A 17,655-nucleotide genomic window follows, 5' to 3' on the forward strand; every position below is an offset into this window, starting at 1 on the left:
TGCTGCTTACGAGGGCTTGGGTGACCATCCTTTGGGTTCCAGTGGGGATCCATTTGTAGAACTTCTGAAGCACGTGGAGGGTGTTGAAGCAGGAGGAGACAGCGTTTACTTACTGGGTCATTGATAGCGATGAGTCCAGGATGAATCCCAGATTTCATGCGTGGTCGGTGGGTGTCGGGCAGTTCCCACTGCAGCAGGCCACCAGGAGTCGTCCAAGGTGGAGGGGTGGAGCCGAGGATGAGGACCCCAGACTTGTCAGAATTAAATTTCAGGCAGCTGTTCGTCATCCATTCGGCGATGGCCTTTATTCCTTCATGGAGGTTGGTTTTGGCGGTGGCGGGGTCATTGGTGAGGAAGAGGATCAGCTGGGTGTCATCGGCATAGGAGACTATGTTGAGGTTGTGAGATCGGACAAAGCTTGCAAGTGGAGCCATGTAGACGTTAAAGAGGGTCGGGCTGAGGGATGATCCCTGGGGTTTTCCGCACATGATTTTGGTGGCTTCAGATCGGAATGGAGGGAGGTGGACTTTCTGGGTTCTGCTGGTGAGGAAGGCGGTGATCCAGTCCAGGGCTCTGTCGTGGATCCCTGCGTCGTTGAGGCGTGTGCGTAGGGTGTGGTGGCAGACGGTGTTGAACGCAGCTGAGAGGTCGAGGAGGTTGAGAGCCACTGTTTCGCCGTTGTCAAGTATGGTCCTGATATCGTCGGTGGCGGCGATGAGGGCAGTTTCAGTGCTGTGGTTGCTGCGGAATCCGGATCGGAATGGGTCCAGAGTGTTGTTCTCGAGGAAGCGGGTCATTTTTTAAAATAGTTTTTTCAATGACTTTGCCGGGAAGGGGAGAAGTGAGACGGGCTGGAAGTTCTTGAGGTCTTGTGGGTCCAACTTGGGTTTCTGAACAGGGTGTTGATCTCGGCGTGTTTCTATCTCTCTAGGAAGGTGGCGGTCTTGAAGGAACTGCTGATGATCTTCTGGTGTTGGGGTGCGATTACGAAGCTCACTTTGTTGAAGATGTGGTGAGAGCAGTGTCAGATGGTGTTCATGATTTTGATGGTGGTGTTGACGTGGGTCCAGGAGAGCAGGAGGCTGGTGTGGCGAGTCTGTGGTTGATGGGAGCGGGGGAGATGCCGGGGGTAATGAAGCTGTCATGGATGTCTGTGATCTTGCAGAAGAAGGTGGCTAGGGAGTCCTAGAGGTTTTGCGATGGAGGGATGTAATTGATGTTGGAGCCGGGGTTGGAGAGTTCCTTCACGATGTTGGCGAGCTCCTTGTAGTTGTGTGTGTTGTCAATGCACTCTTTGAAGGCAGTTCTTTTGGCGGTTCGGATGAGTTGCTAGTGTCGGCAAATGGCGTTCTTTAAGGCTGTGTGGTTGTCCGGTGTCTGTTCTTGGCGCCACTTTTTCTCGAGTCTTCGGCATGTGTGCTTGGATTCTTGGAGGTCGCGGTGAACCAGAAGGCCTCTCTGTCGGTGCGTCTGTTAGAAAGTTTCTTGATTGTGCGATAGTGTTGGCACAGTTGTGGATCCATTGCCTGAGGTTGTGGGCTGCGGTGTATGCGTAGGTGGTGTCGATAGGTGGGTTCGGGGAGAGGGTGGTGATCAGCTGGTCTTCGGTGACCTTGTTCCATCTGTACAGTGGAGAATCCTCTGTGGGTGATGGTGTGTTGTGGGTTTCTCGAAGAAGTGGATGTAGCATTGGTCGGTCCAGTGGAGTTCGGTGGTGTGGCTGAAGGAGACGTGTTTGCTGGCGGATAAAATGGGGTCGAGCGTGTGACCTGCGGAGTGGGTGGGTGTTGTGACGAGCTGCTTGAGGCCGAGGTTGTCGAGCAGGGTGGTGGAGTTGTTGTCGTTGGTATTCTCTGAGCAGTATGTAGTCTGTGGATGCAAGGGCATGCGTGATGATGACGGAGATGGAGTCGCTGAACTGCTGTCATGGTCCGGGGGTGGGGCGGGTGGGGGGTGGGGGGGGTTGAGGTCTGTAAACGAGGGTCCCTCTGAGGGTTGCGTTTGGATCAGTGTGGATCTGGAAGTGCAGTTGTTCGGCGGCACTGAGGGTGTCTTCGGTGCTGGTCGTGATAGTGGGGGTATTCCTGTGGACGATGGCGATGCCGCCTCCTGGTCACTTGGTGCAGTCCCTACGGGTGATCTTGTAGCTGTCCGAGATGGCTATGGCGATGGATCCGGGCTCCATGTCAGCTTATTGGAGCTCCTGGCGATTCGGATAGCATTAAAAGCATTTCTTCCTGTTGTGAAAGGGAAGACAGTGCAGGTGTTCATGGGCAACAACACTGCAATGTGGTACTGCAACAAGCAGGGTGGTGTGGGGCAGTGGACCCTTTGTCAAGAGGCTCTGCGTCTCTGGACATGGCTGGAACAGCAGGGCATAACTCTGGTGGTTCAACACCTGGCAGATTCTCTCAACGCCAGGGCGGACTAACTCTGCTGTCGATGCCTAGGGTATCATGAGTGCTATCTCCATTTGTAGGTGGCGCAAGGACTCTCAGCAGTGGGTAGAGCCTTGGTTAGATCTGTTTGCCTCAGCAGAGAACGCACAATGTCAGCAGTATTGCGTGTTGGAGTTACCAAGGCGCCAGTCACTCAGCAGTGTTTTTTGTCACGAGTGGAGTTCAGGTCTCCTGTACGCTTTTCCGCCAATACCACTTCTGCCCAGAATTCTGAAGAAGACATAGAACGACCAGGCCCAAGTCATCTTAGTGGCTCTGGATGGAGCACGGAGAGTCTGGTATCCCAAGCTACTCAAAATGAGCCTCACTCCTCCGATCAGGCTGCCCCTTTGGGAGGATCTTCTGTAGCTGCAGCAGCGGAGGGTTCTCCACCTGAACCTGTCAACTCTGCGCCTTCATATGTTGAGACTGAGCGGCGGCAGCTGATGGCTTTTGACCTTCCTCCTGAAGTCTGTAAAGTTATTTTGGCAGCCAAGGGTCCCTCCACTAAAACGGTGTACGCCTGCCGTTGGAAACGCTTTGTATATTATTGTACAGAAAAGTCTATTGACCCTCCTTCTGCTTCTCTTTCTGATATTCTTCTTTTTATACTTTCCCTAGCCCAGCAGGGTTCTGCCTTGGGGACTCTCAAGGGCTAGCTTTCTGTCTTATCAGCATGTTTTCGGCTGCCTGATCAGCCGTCTCTGTTCAAATCTCCCACTGTACATAGATTCCTCAAAGAGCTTGTACATATGTTTCAATTTCCGCCTTTTATTATGCCTCAATGGGACTTAAATCTTGTCCTCACATTTCTCGTGTGCTCCTTTTGAGCCTCTGCACAGCTGTCCCCTCTGGCTGCTCACCATCAAGACAGCCTTCTTAGTGGCAATAACATCTGCCAGGGTTGTGAGTGAGATGCAAACCCTTTCACCAAAGCCACCGTATCTCACTATCTATCCAGACAAAGTGGTTCTCAGAACTGGTGCCTCTTTCCTTCCCAAAGTGGTGACCTCATTTCATCTGGGTCAGAACATCACCTTGCCCCACCTTCTTTGCTCCATCGAATCCCTCTAAAGAAGAGGAGCGACTCCATCGACTGGACCCAAAAAGAGCGTTGTCATTCTTCCTTGACCGCACAAAAGGGTTCCGGGTGGATGACCAACCCTTTTGGGGTACGCTGGAGCAAAGAAGGGTCGGGCAATGCAGAAGCGGACTATTTTGCTCTGGGTCATTCTCTGCATCAAGATATGCTACGCATTGGCTAAGAAGCAGCCTCCTGAGGGCTTGCGAGCTCAATCTGCCAGGGGCAAAGCTGCTACCACTGCACTAGCTCGAGGCATGCCAATCCTGGAGATATGTCAGGTGGCAACGTGGGCATCTTTGCACACGTTTGCAGGACAGTCCGGTACGAAGAGACGGGCACTTTGCCCGTTCACTCCTACAGGACTTCTTAGTGTAAGGAGTAGTATCCGCAGCCCACCGCAAGGAGGTTATGGCTTGGGTATCCATTCAAAGGTAGGGAATCTGCAGCTAGAGGTCGCTATCAGATGAACAAGTTACTTACCTTCAGTAACGCATTATCTGGCTGCAGATTCCTTACACCCACCCATGCCTCCCCGCTCTGCGGATATGTCTAGTAGGGTTAGTCTTTATTCCTTTCAGGGTCCTAGTTTTGCACAGACAAATGTTGGTTCTATCCATGACTCTGCGCTTCTGGCGTGGAAGTTTTGTGGATAAAAGAACTAAGGTATGCGCGCCGGGGTGGCGCCTTTATAGGCGACTGGGATGTCACAGACTGCTCCGACGATGCTGATGAAGCCACACGGAGCTGGACAACGCATGTAGATCCGAACTTTGACACCCGATGACACGCACAGGGTATTGCTCAGCACAAAGATTCCGGATTCGAAGCGGACGCCAGGGAATTCAAAGATAAGGAACCTGGAGCAAGATAGTCTCTACCAGATAATGCATTACCGAAGGGAAGGAACTTGTTTATTAGTGGGAAAGGAGTGTGTTAGATGGCTTTAATGGAGGTGATTAAAATAGGCATCTTCAAGTTAGAAGACGTGATAGACCAAGATTGAATTTAAACTTTTGAAGAACTCCAAAAAAACATTTAACTTGTGCAAAAAACAGACCTAAGAACACAAAGGCCATAATTCTGATAGGCGACGGAGTACTGGAATCTGTCTCAAATACTGTTTTTCTGATCATGTATTCTGAGTAATCCAGTAATTTTGCACACCTGTTACTTTTTCTTTGTAAAGCTTTTTTCTTGTAATTCTGTCTGAGTTTTGCATGTTTAAAAAGGGGAAAACCTGAAGAAATCTGGTTCCTCTCTTGTGACCTAGGGCCATATGTATGAAAGCTTTTTCCCATAGAGACAGAATGGGTAAAATTATTTGGTACATCTGGCCCCAGGTTACACAACTTGACATAAGTAACAATCCCATGCAAGATTATGAGTAGTGACAACCAACACCTGTGCTTAGGGCATGTTGTCCAAGAATGGCATACAATGCTGAAATGCCTTCTGTTGAGTGATGACTTAACATTGTTATGCCAGGGTTGGTTCTGAGTAGTCAAAGGATGCCCACAATAATCCACGAGTTGGAAACCCCTCCCCTTAACTTGGCGCATAGTTCACAATTGTCAGGGAACAGTCACAGGTATGTCAATGGTGCTTGTCTTATAAAAAGAATTACACCACTCTGCCAGGAATGGTCACCATTGACCCAGAGATTAACTTGATTGAGAATGGGGTTAGCAGATGCCCTCACGATTTCAGATGTAAAGGATTGCTCCTGGTGAGGGGGACAACACCAGGAGCAGATGTACCCCAGTCTGGGTAGATTAGCATAAGTGTCCACGTGTGAACACACCCAAACTCGTGCAAGTGGAATACTCGTCACCGTCCATGCTCTGGCCCCTGCGTTTGTACATTTCCTATAGAATGCGGGCCATCCTCTGCCTGCGCAGCAGCTGACACACTGCGATTCTTTGAAGCACACTCAGTTTGTACGTCACCATAGGATCCTGAAATTCAAATTTGTTTGGCTGTCGGTCTCAAAGGTTTAGAGACCCCTTAACTAGGTGAAATAAAATGTCTTTTCTATAACTATATTCCTTTAACATATATTCCCTTACTATGTATTTACATATCTATTTATTACTCTAGTCCTACTGTACTAGAGAAAAATGTAATAAAAATAAAATAAAGTCTATTAAAAAGTAAATTAAAAAAAAATATTCATAATAATCATAATGAATAAATGAAATAAAAATAATGATCAAAAAGTGTATATATATATATATATATATATATATATAAATATATATTATATTTTTACTCTCTTAAGCTTTACTTTGTCTACCTATCACCATATGTCATGTCCCTCTCTATCAATCTGTCCTCCATTCCCACTCTGACTCATCCCAAATCCATTCTACTACTTTCATCTCCTAAATAACCCTGCCTAAGCTCTTCCCTCCTCTTCCACATGTAACTCACCCAACCCTCAGTTTACTGCCATGATCTCCCAAACAACCCTACTAAATTCTCCCTCATTTATCTCACCTTTGACTCATCCAAAACCCTTCCTGCTACTATGATCTCCCTAACCCTTTCCACTGACTCTTTCCTCCTCCATCCCCCCTTTACTCATCCCAAGCCTCATCCTATTACTATAAACTTATAAACTCTTCTGGATTCTTCCCTCCTCTACCTCTCCATTACTCCAGTCAATCCACCTAACAACCTCACATTTCCGCGGCTCAAATTAACTCATAATACTAAAACCGTACTCATATTTCCCTCTACTAATCCACCACTAATTCCTTTTGGGTTCCGGAGTAGCATGCTACTCGCCAAAAAGCGCTTTGAGGCCTCGTCAAGGGTAGTAAGCGCTATATAAAATACTATTACAATACAATACACTTCTCGCAGCTATGACACAATCCTGAGACGTCCTGGATGCAAAGATATGAGCTGTGGGCTCCGAGATTCAGCTACTTCGGCAAGACTTCCGTAATGCAGTGGAACGAATTACAGCAACTGAGTCTCGAATATCAGATGTGGAAGATATGATCAACTCCCTGAAACAATCAGTCTCATGATTAACATCACTAGTAGAGGATGCTGAAAGAAAAGCACGTCACAACCACCTTAGATTTATAGGCTTCCTGGAGAAATTCTTAAGACACCTAGATCCAGGAATTGGTGCCAACTAGAACCCTATCCTCCTGCTTTTTGATTGAGAGAGCCCATATGGCTCTCGTTCATCGCCCCCCACTGGGGGCATGGCCTAGACCTATCATTGCAAAATTGTTGAACTGTAAGGATAGAAACACTATCCTTAAGTATGCTCCACTCTAGGCCAAATATTATATCAGTCACACACTATCATGATCTTTCCAGACTACATTAAGCTAGTGCAGCAATGCCACTAGTCCTTTCAAGAGGCCAAGCAATGCAAATGCGATTCAAACATCAAGTATATGCTCCAATTGCCTGCTAAACTCAAAGTGTTTCATCAGGCGCAAACCCTCTTCTTTCACACTCCGGAAGAGGTCTTCCAATGGACAGATGAGTGATTCCCCATTAAACCTTACACCGCACAGAGACTGGACTCTGATTCGTCTCAAAGAACTAACCCATCAAAATCCTGCAAGCCTCAGAGCACCCGTAACCATCGGTCCCGCTCCAGCCAGAGGCGAACCAGACGGCAGATGGAGCCAACAAAAATAACTGAGAAATCCTTAGCTAACAACCTTTTGGACGCTGACTCTCATAAAGGAACTTTGGTATAATGATCTGTTTATCAAATGTACTTGTATATGTTCCTATTATGCTAATAGGTGGATCCCCAAGGGTAATATTCAAGCACTTGCCCCCTCCCCCACTTTGGTTCTCCCACTTTCTTTTTTAGATTATTAATGATTAGGGGTGGGATGCTTTGGACTTGGACAGGACAAGGCCCTCGTTGAGGTCTCCTGGGATCCATTTCTGTGACTGATATTTCATGGTTTAGAAGTATAGGGTGGGAGGTACAACTGGTTATAGTTGGACTTGCTTTTTGTTATTCTTGGCACTACAACACCTTTTAACAATACTACAGTTACCTTTGACATTTTGCAGATTCTTTGCTTTTCATTCACAAAACGCGAGACACGCACATGATCCACTGAACTTAAGCAAACACTATAGTAAAACAGCGACATGACTCCTGCATATCAGGCTACCCCCAAAGACGCCCCCCATATAGTGTCCTAGAATGTTAATGGTCTCCTAGATAAGGTCAGGTGGAACACTGTCATGCGACAGGCCAAATGACTGGGAGCTGCAATATTACTGCTTCAAGAAACTCATCTCAATGTGTACAAAGGTCCATTCTTACAAAAATGGAGGCACACACAAGTTTACCACTCTGGGTTCATGAGGGGCTCAGTAATCCTGATTAACAAAATTGGTCTTCTTTGAGCATCTCAAAACACGATTGGACATTTATGGTCGTTACACCGTGGTAACGGGGCAACTCTATGGAGAATCTCTCACGGCGCTTTGCATAATACCGCCCCCCCCCCCCCACCACCCTTGGACAATCATTCACCAAGGTACTGACACAACTGTGGAGCGACTTGCCAGAAGGAATGGCAGTGGTGGGAGATGACTGGAACAGGGTGGTGACCCCATGTCTGGATAGATGGTACCCACAGAGACCGACCCCGGAAGACAGGACAACACACCTCTCCTTACTGATAGGCATCCTTTAGATTTCAGATGTTTGGAGGGCCCACCACCATGCCAGTGGAGGATATACTTTTTCTTTGGCTTGAGGTTCTTTCTCCTGCCTGGATTACTTCCTGGTACCTCTGTCCTACATGCATAGAGTGATAGATATTAAAGTTCTCCCGCAGGGTGTGTCAGATCACTCTCCACTAGCTCTGAACTTACATTGGGGCCACAGCGCCCTACACGCCGCTGGCCACTGTCACCATGGTATCTACAGTCCCCTGAGTATCGTACACATATGAAACAGTCAATAGAGCGTTATTTCGAGCAAAATACTGGCTCAGTCACTTCCCCTTAGATATTATGGGAAGCTATGAAACCCACACACTGGGTGGTGGACATTGGTTACTGCATGAGTATGAAACACCACCAGATAGACCCTTTGGAAGAATTTGAGTCTAAAATGTTCCGATTAGACACGCAGAGCCACCAAGAATATGGCATATATGCACGTGGACAACTACTCCTGACAACAACAATATCACCAGATATCACCAGACCTTGACGAACGAGGCATGGATGGCGTTGCAGGCATCGCAAAGCTGCATCTAACAATTGCGGTACAAGTCGAGTCATATGCGCTACAGGCTCTGCCAAGGCCAACTTAAAGTACACACTCTGCCCCTAATTAATGCCTCATCGGGCACTCCATTTACAAACCCTGATCAGACAGTGAATTGTTAAGCCACCCATTTTGAAAAAGTCTACGCTAAACATGATACCATTCACTAATAGAAGTTTGGAAATGACTTCCCCCTCAGGACTCTCTCTGCCACAGCCCATACATCACTAGACGCACAATTGACTAGGGAGGAATTGGCATCTGCAGTGACTAGTACTAACTCCGGTAAGACCCCTGGGCCCCATTGATTCACTCGTGAATTCTTCAAGACACACATGCCCAAACTCCAAGACCATCTCTTGGGGGCAATCGTGTCGGCTTCTGAGACAGGAAACATGCCATCTGATTGGTGTCACACTAAGATTATGGTCCTCCCCAAACCTGCCCACCCCAATGATGACATCACCTCATATCGCCCAATCTCATTCCTTAACTTAGAAGTCAAGATAATAGCCAAAGCCCAGGCAAATAGACTTATACCTCATGTGCCTGATATGGTTCACCCAGATCAGTCTGGCTTTATGCCCCATAGGGTGACCCTCTACATTATTCGACCTGTCCACAATGCCCCTGCAATGGCAGACTGAGATAGCCCACACTGCTCCTCCTAGCTGATATCAATAAAGCATTTGATTCAGTCAGCTGGGAATACCCATTTCTTCTACTCCAACTTCTAGACTTCGGCCCATGCTTCCTAACTTATCTGCGCTTGCTTTACACAGACTTAACCTCTTTGGTGTGGGTGGCAGGAGCACAGTCACATATCTTTCCAATACAGAGGGGGACAAGACGAGATTGCCTTCTGTCCCCCCTCTTGTTTGCCCTGGTCATGGAACCACTTGCGGTGTAGGTGAGGATGGACATGCAAGTGAAAGATTTTGAATAGGGACCAGGCTTAGCAGACAAAATTGCATTATACGCAGACGACGTTCTCTTTTTCCTTACTTCCTCAGAAGTCACCGGCCCTAAGTTGCTACAGATTCTGCACGTATTTGGAGAAACTTTGGGCCTTCATATTAATACATCTAAATCCTTAATTTATGCAGTGGGCAAGGGGCCTCATAGACTGGCGTGGGTGGAGGAGCTACATCAAGCCGTGGGTGGGTTCAAATACTTGGGTGTACATGTATCTTCTACCACCTCGGTGAGATGGGACAAGAATATTTAACTTATATTCCTTAATTTTAAAGAGGCAACCAAAATATAGCTGATGCTTCCGATGCCCATCTGGCAAAGTCTGCAATTTTCAAAATGGTCTCCGTCCTCAGTTTCCTCTATCAACTTCAGAATTACCCATTACCATTACGCCATCCCCAGGCAGTGCTTTTGTAAATGTAACTCTATCCTTGCCACCTTCCAGTGGGACGTGGGACTCCACGAGTCGCCCTCATTAAATGCTTTCAATATACATATTGCGGCGGCATCGTGGTAACAGACCTCGAAACCTATTATTCTGTAGTCCATCTCATAACCATTAATGACCGGTGCTACAATACTCACGGCGATCCTGCATATGAACTGGAGCGATTGGTGCCAAACCTCTACTGGAGTATCTTTATAGTGGGAGCCGCCACACAGACCTTCCCCGTCAACACAAACAGTCCTCAGCTTATGGCAGACATCTCTTAAACATTTGAACTGGTGGGGGAACTAACAGAGCAGACACCTTTGTGGTGGGTAGGGTCATCTCACCCACAGCCAGATTACCAGGTTTCCAGAAATGGAATTTAATTGGAATTTCCACCTTAGGTAATGTCATGCAAGGCACAACACTTAAATAATTTCGAGACTTACAGCTGGAATATCAATTGCACCGTAGTCAGTTCTTCAAATACTTGAAATTCCACCATGTATTGACCCCACACACCTATGCGTTGTCAGAACTCCCTGAAAAAAACCTAGAAAACCATAAATTAGCAAAAACCTACCAAACACTCATCTCTAACCAGCTAGACACATTTACCTCTCTTTGAACAACCTATAAGGAGGATATTGGGGGCCTGGAAAACGAGGACTGGGTGGGGGCTTTGGGCTCACCCCGGGAGGCGGCCATAGCATCCCGCCTCTGTCTCATTCAATTTAAATATCTACATAGAATATATCTTACACATCATCAGCTTTGGCGTACGGGTGTGATAACTACTCCATTCTGTCTTCGCTGCAACACAGAGGAGGGTACCTTCCTTCATACATTCTGAAGCTGCCCCGTGAATGTGACATTCTGGAATTAGGTTTTCCGATGTTTTGAGGAGGTCTTGTCCTGGTGAACCCTCCACCCCCACACCCGCCCAAGAGCCCAAGATTGGTCCTACTCTACCTTACAGACAAAGTGGGAGGCAACAGATACAAACTGCTTCTCCTCCGAGTGGGATTAACACTTGGTAAGTGAGACATTGCCAGAGAGTGGAAGGCTTACAATCTCCCATCCCTGACGGTTTGGAAGAGGGGGTGGACCACTGCATGGCTATGGAAATAGCAGTGTATAAAGTGCTGGGATGCCCCCAAGAGCACCCCAAGATCTGGCAACGGTGGGCAGATTATAAGGGAATAAATTTATCAACGGTGACTCTAGTTCAGCACACCTTAGACACGTTTCCAGAATGCAATGAGATCTCCTGAACTATATATTGCCAAACATGTGCTGTGTTGTGGTGCGTACATTTGTTCAGTGTATTTTAGATGCAGGCAGTGCGAGTTGTACCCTAATTTCTCACCTACAAACTCTGATGCTGTCCTGGTATATGATAAGAGTATTGATTTTGAATCTGTTAACTTTGTTGTTTATAATAAGCCGAATAGGCTATCCTGTAATTTTCGATTATCATCAAATAAAATGTTTTCTTAAAAAAAAAAAAAAAAAAAAAGACATACAGAGCAGAGAAACATAAAGACCTACTACAGACTGGTAAAAGGAATCGTGCTGCACCTTAGACCAGCCATGAAGTGACAATATTTGCTCCGGCTGTTGGGCGGGTGTAAAAGTGTGTGTAGAGTAGGACAGTTTCTGCAAAATTGGTCTTGGAAAAGTGAACAGCCTTATAGCTAGTATGTAGGAATAGCATGTTTTTAGCCCAGCTATCTTTTGAAACAACATAAGCATTTGAAAAAAAGTCTGCGACGTACAGAAAAGAAGCACCAAAAATGTAAGTCCTGAAGCAATTAAGCATATGTAGTGTAGGCTTTAGCTACAGATATCTACTTTAAAAACAAGGTTTTTGAATGATTTGCTTTGGGTCATAAATGACACTACACAGTGAAGATGTATTTTAGAAGCGTCTCATTTCATTGTCACTAAACTCGAAATTAAATTACTGATTTAAAAAGTATTTTGACCCCATATTTACAGTATCTCTTCGGTTTGTGTCCGATATCGAATGCTTTTACAAAGCTGTTTCGAAACGGCAAAACGAGTTTCTGTGGAGAATATACCTTTGAAGCCTGGGGCAAAGGTTACCTGATATCTTTTTTCCATCTGTGAAACTGGGTGCCTGAATTCTGCAAGTCATCCTTAGTATGCGTGCGATGTGAACCGCACCCTAGAAGGCTGTTTTCGTTACAAGTTCCTGTGAGTGTGTAGTATGAAGTGCCATTTTGAGCTAAAAACCACGAACTGTTAACCGAAAATAGTGAACTCTTCCTATGTTGAATACTTTTCGTACGCTGTACAGGTGAGAGGAGCGGGCGCCTTCCACAAATCCGCTGCTGCGTGCACTATATTGGCACTCTCATGGTACATTATTTGCCATGCTTCATCCATTCTCCCTTCGAAAAAGCCCCCGAAAGAGAAAAAGTCTCGTTTGTGAGTTGGTGGAAAAAATTTTCTATTTGCCGACAACCATCTTCCTTTACATTCCTCCTTTATTCTAAGGTCTGGAGGTGGTCCTGCCTCATTGGTACTTTTGGTCATCTAATATTAAAAGTATATGACATGAAAGAAGCAGGGGGTGGGTTCAGCGACTCATTACTACCTCGCCCCACCACCCATGTATAGTATAGGGCAGCAAAATAAATATACCTACGTTAAGTACCACACAAGCCAATACCGTCCCCAGCACGGACTTCAAACCAGGCCACCGATTATCTCTATAGCTTACTAGCAAACATTTCTTCTATCCACTGATGTGTTTATTTTTCCAGCCTAAATTCAATTGGCAAGGCACTCTGTAGCCTGGGTTTATGAGGCCTCCTATAATGGGAAATCGGTTCTACTGAGAGAGTTACTTGTGTTCCTCTCCTTTGACATACTTTATAAGGCCACGCTTTTGGAAGAATGCCAAACAATACAGATTAGAAAGAAGATGCGCCGTCTTCTCCATTAATACGTATCAGATATTTTTCCACGTCCAAACAATGTGCTGCCCCAAACCGATTTAGATGCCACAATCAATAGCAAAGCAATGGGTCTGGCCTGGTCAAGCATGCAGGTTTTTTTTGCAAACATATACAACGCTCCTTAAAAGTACAAAGGTAATAAAGGTTTCAAAATGCCACCATCTAAAGGTAGGCTGCATACGTTTGCAAAATAATACTTTAAAAATAAAATACTTAAAAAAATAATCTTTTGAGCTTGTGCTCTTTGTTGTAAATACTTGTTAAATCTGGATTAGCACCAGGGCTCTGGTGTTCTGACCAAAAGTCTTGTTAAGCAGAGATTTTCAAACATCTGGTCTGGAATCACACAACTGGTGCTGACGTGCAAGATCAACAGAAGATTACATTTTTTTCGCAAAAAAATGTATAATTTCTACCAGTAACAATGCTGGATACAATAATCATTTGTAGGTCTGGCCTGACAGCACAGTTGTCTACATATCTATTGTTTCCAATGCTTTAAAATATACACAGAGCAGTCTTTGGCCCCAACCAAAGGAGTTTTAATCTCTCACCTCATGCTACTGGCTGTTCGGTGTATTATTCAACCTCTCATGAAATGCTCGTATCGGAACACATAAGGGACTTTTTACACTTAAAAAAATACACTCAATCGTCATGCATTACATTATTTTTCCAGTGAGACGCATTGCATATGGAACATAATTATATTTAGTTGTATTCATTCAATGCAGCAAGCTTCTTTAATGTTTAGTCAGGAGTCAAAATGCAAACCAGACCTACTGGTTTTGCCAATGCTTATTTATGCATTTGTTTCTTTCACCATCTTGTAGTGTTGTGGTTCTTTAAGTAACAATTGCTACCATTATTCAACTCAGTTACCCTCAGATATATCAATGATGTGTGCAGTTTTTCCACATTTTGAGTATGTGTCGGAAGTTATTGTTTGGACTCAATGACAGAAAAGGTATCGTTACCTAGAAGTGCAGATAACAGATGTAATCCTTAAATCAAAGGACAACCATTGAATCCATATGTCACTCTGGAAGGGCACTTGTGTCGCTAAACACTATCTACTGCTGGTTGCCTTGATCCCTTAAAGAACAGTGATATTATCTCTACTGACTCCTCACTACCACAGCTTTCTGCTACACAACTTACTTGCCCAAACTGTGATTCAGAAGGGCACCGCATTTTTTACTGGCAGAGGAGGTTGGCGAGCTACAGTTCAGCCAGGAGATCGACTATACATTTGTGCAGCTGCAGTATAACTTTAGGACACAATCAAACTCAGCTATCTGCAACTTTAAGGGTGTAGCAAACAAAAATGTCTGATTCGCCAATGGTTATTCCTAATTAAACGGAGGTGGATTTTGATTAGCAAGAAAACAAAGTTAGCAAGAAGGAATATTTGTAAATGAAAACAGAAACTACGAAGTTTAAAAGCTTGAATTGTATCCAGACTGTGTATGCAATGCAAGCTGTAATATTTAGTAGTTTAGATCCTATGTCGTTTTTACAAATGTTTTCATTATCTTAGAGTTTCTGTAAATGTAATCTACTTCCGAATGATTTCACATGTTAGATTGCTTTATGAAAAATGTTACAATGCATTCACCCTCTATTTGAATTTGAAACTTTGTGCAGCAGTCAGCAACTTGTACCTGGCTCTCCAGAAACAAAAAGTACAGATAGTTTAAGCTTGTAATTGTTTTTGTTTAAAAACATGCTTTTTCAATACTTATAAAGCACCCCCAAACTTTAACCACTGCCTAGCAATCATCAGTAAGCACTGAAACTCTCGGGGGACTTCTCACAAATGCATTCTGTAGTACACAACGTAGTACTACTGTAGACCTACTCACATACTACAAAACGCTGTTCACTAACTTTCAGGCAGAGACCTCTGCCTCTCCTATATTTTTTATGCAGAGATCTCTGCCAATGCGGCATAGCTCTCCATACATGTAAATATACGATTTAGGTATAAATGTAGGAGGGACCAGGTGGAGTGGCACGAAAATAGGAAATAGCAACTCCTAAATGGATGAGGTTTAAGGGACTGTAATGATGGGTTTAGGGGGAGACATGTTAGGATAAACACACACAAAAGTAAGCACACTGTCATTCACAAACTACACTTTTAATGTTACTACAGATCAAAAGATTCCAAAACAGGTGTAAATGTACTCCAGAATAGCCTCTGAGTCTAGCATCACACACATAGGTACTGCAGCACACTCCATAGAGAATAAAGGAGACAGGGAATTAAACAATACTTCGCAGCAATGATATTAAAGTAACAAAAATATTTAGCTTTTAAATATACATAACGTGTTATGCTAAATAAAAAACCGAAAATTAATAATTAGATATTCTATTTTTAAAGTTAATAGTTCATTTATTCACAGAAATGTCAACTTTTCTTAAGACTTAAAATTTCTACATTATAAATATTAATTAGAAATAAAAATTATTGTGAAGCTACGATTTTTAAATAACATTTCTAAAATTAATAGACTACATTATTTATTTAACAAACATTTATGTTGAAGAGTTAATCTGCTGTAACAGTTTATTAATTCTAGGTTAAAATAATCATTTAAAATGTTACATCTAAATTTTACTTTAAAATATTTACAATATATATATATATTTTTTTAACTTTATGGGATTTTCCCTACACTTTTCCATAGGGAGATATCCACCGTGGTGACAGAGATGTTTGCCTATGTTTGAAAAGTTACTAGCAATAACTTTACTCTTTTAGACTTGGTCTTAGCTGCCTCCAACCTTTGAACTGAGAGGGTGGGGTACATACAAGTCGATACTTAGGTGTAAACCTACACTCAGAAACAGTGAACAGCAAATACGTTTACAGTTGCACCTAAGTGTAGTGGAAAATATGCCAGAGTGACTATACGCTTGTATATTTAATTTTGTGAATAGGACCACCGAGTTGCTCTGGAGAGCACATCGTGAGAAATCCCATAGGATTTTGTGTATTGCGAAAGTAGCCTCTAACCTAAATTATATAATCACAAATGAACAAAACGCATACAGATAAACATATTTCAATGTCACATTTTCAAACTTTCAATGTGTAGTGTATTCTACACCGACTTTAACCGCTGCTTGAAACAATTAAACCTACATTAATTTAATTTGTTATAATTTCTAAAACATGTTCCCTAGCAAATCCAGGGCAATTTGATGTAGAATATTATTGCCTGAAATACAAGAGAGGTCGGTTGTGTAAGTACAAGGTATTTAAAGTTCTGATAGTGGTTTCTGTCGAACATGCTTAGTGGTCACAAATGAACACTTGGCTTCTTGTCGCCAATGGTAATCCTAAATACTGTTTCGTGTAATCTATGTATAGCATTTCTGTAAATGACAATCTACCGATAGATACCTAAACAACAAATGAAATTAGTCTAATACAAAATGGCTAGTATAACTGAAGAGTAAAACTTTACTACGGAATATCCTCCACTTACAGTACATTGTAAAACTTTCCAAAGGAACAGGACAAAACAGACTTTGACCACTGATTTTCAAATAAACACGCAGCGCCTACCTTGACATCGTATTTCTTCCTTCCTGCCATTACCTTACTTGATAGGTAAAACAACATAACCTGGCCATAACAAAACGTAAGGATAACATATGCAAAATTCTCAGGCACTATGTCGCGGATCGAAGTAGCCATGTTTCCGTCTGAATACTTTTCTCCCCAGTAAGTACGTGAAATGAAGCTGCAGCCCTTGACGCTCCTCCGAGTCTTCGCGCAGCATAATAGGAGGGAGGGGAAAACGTCTGCTGGAAATAGAAGTAGGACGACGCAAAAAATCCTCCGCTCATTGTTATCACTGTTTCAACAGGGTTTTAGTTTTTTTTTAAATACAGCAAATTTTCAAACCTAAAACCCAAGTTTTAAATCAAAGCGAAGAGAGAAAATAAAGCGCATATTTTACAAGTCTGTAATTAAGACAAATGAATATTTTTACAAATATTGTTTGTTAAATATATTATGCTTTTTGAGCACTTAATACAAAATATTTAAACAATGCAAATCTACGGCTGTCCATTGTTCTCATATTTCATCCCGTTGACAGAATTAGGTAATCAAAGATGGTGGTTAGGCTAACCTATGCACAATATGAAACGACTGTGCTTTCTAGATCTAAAACGTGGTATACGTCGGTGTTTACACACTAAATCAAGCAATCCCTACCTCAGGAACGAGTTTGCCGAGCAGTCATTTGAGTTCTGCACGGTTACAAGCGAAAAGACTTAGCAAAGCAGATAAACGAGAGGGGCAGTGCTTGAAATTGAAAAATGAAAGTGCAGATTCTCTTTACCAGAGTACCTGTTGTTTCTGAGACGTGCCGGTTCTCTCTAATTAACCCCTTCGCTGCCAGGCTTTTTCCCCCTCAGGTTCCAGGCCTTTTTTTGGCTATTTGGGG

The 17,655-nt window shown here is 43.8% G+C and overlaps 1 protein-coding gene across 1 annotated transcript in view; it reads right to left on the bottom strand.

Moving 5' to 3' along the window:
• Positions 1-16,982, bottom strand: part of LOC138284778 (glutathione S-transferase 3, mitochondrial-like) — a 72,523-nt gene extending 55,541 nt beyond the window's left edge. The window contains exon 1 of the mRNA XM_069223926.1: positions 16,767-16,982. Within this exon, the coding sequence (XP_069080027.1) occupies positions 16,767-16,898 (132 nt within the window). The 5' untranslated portion in view covers positions 16,899-16,982. The remainder of the gene's footprint in view (positions 1-16,766) is intronic.
• Positions 16,983-17,655: the final 673 nt, after the last annotated feature.

This window comes from Pleurodeles waltl, chromosome 3_1, assembly GCF_031143425.1.
Source record: "Pleurodeles waltl isolate 20211129_DDA chromosome 3_1, aPleWal1.hap1.20221129, whole genome shotgun sequence".
NCBI lineage: Eukaryota > Metazoa > Chordata > Amphibia > Caudata > Salamandridae > Pleurodeles > Pleurodeles waltl.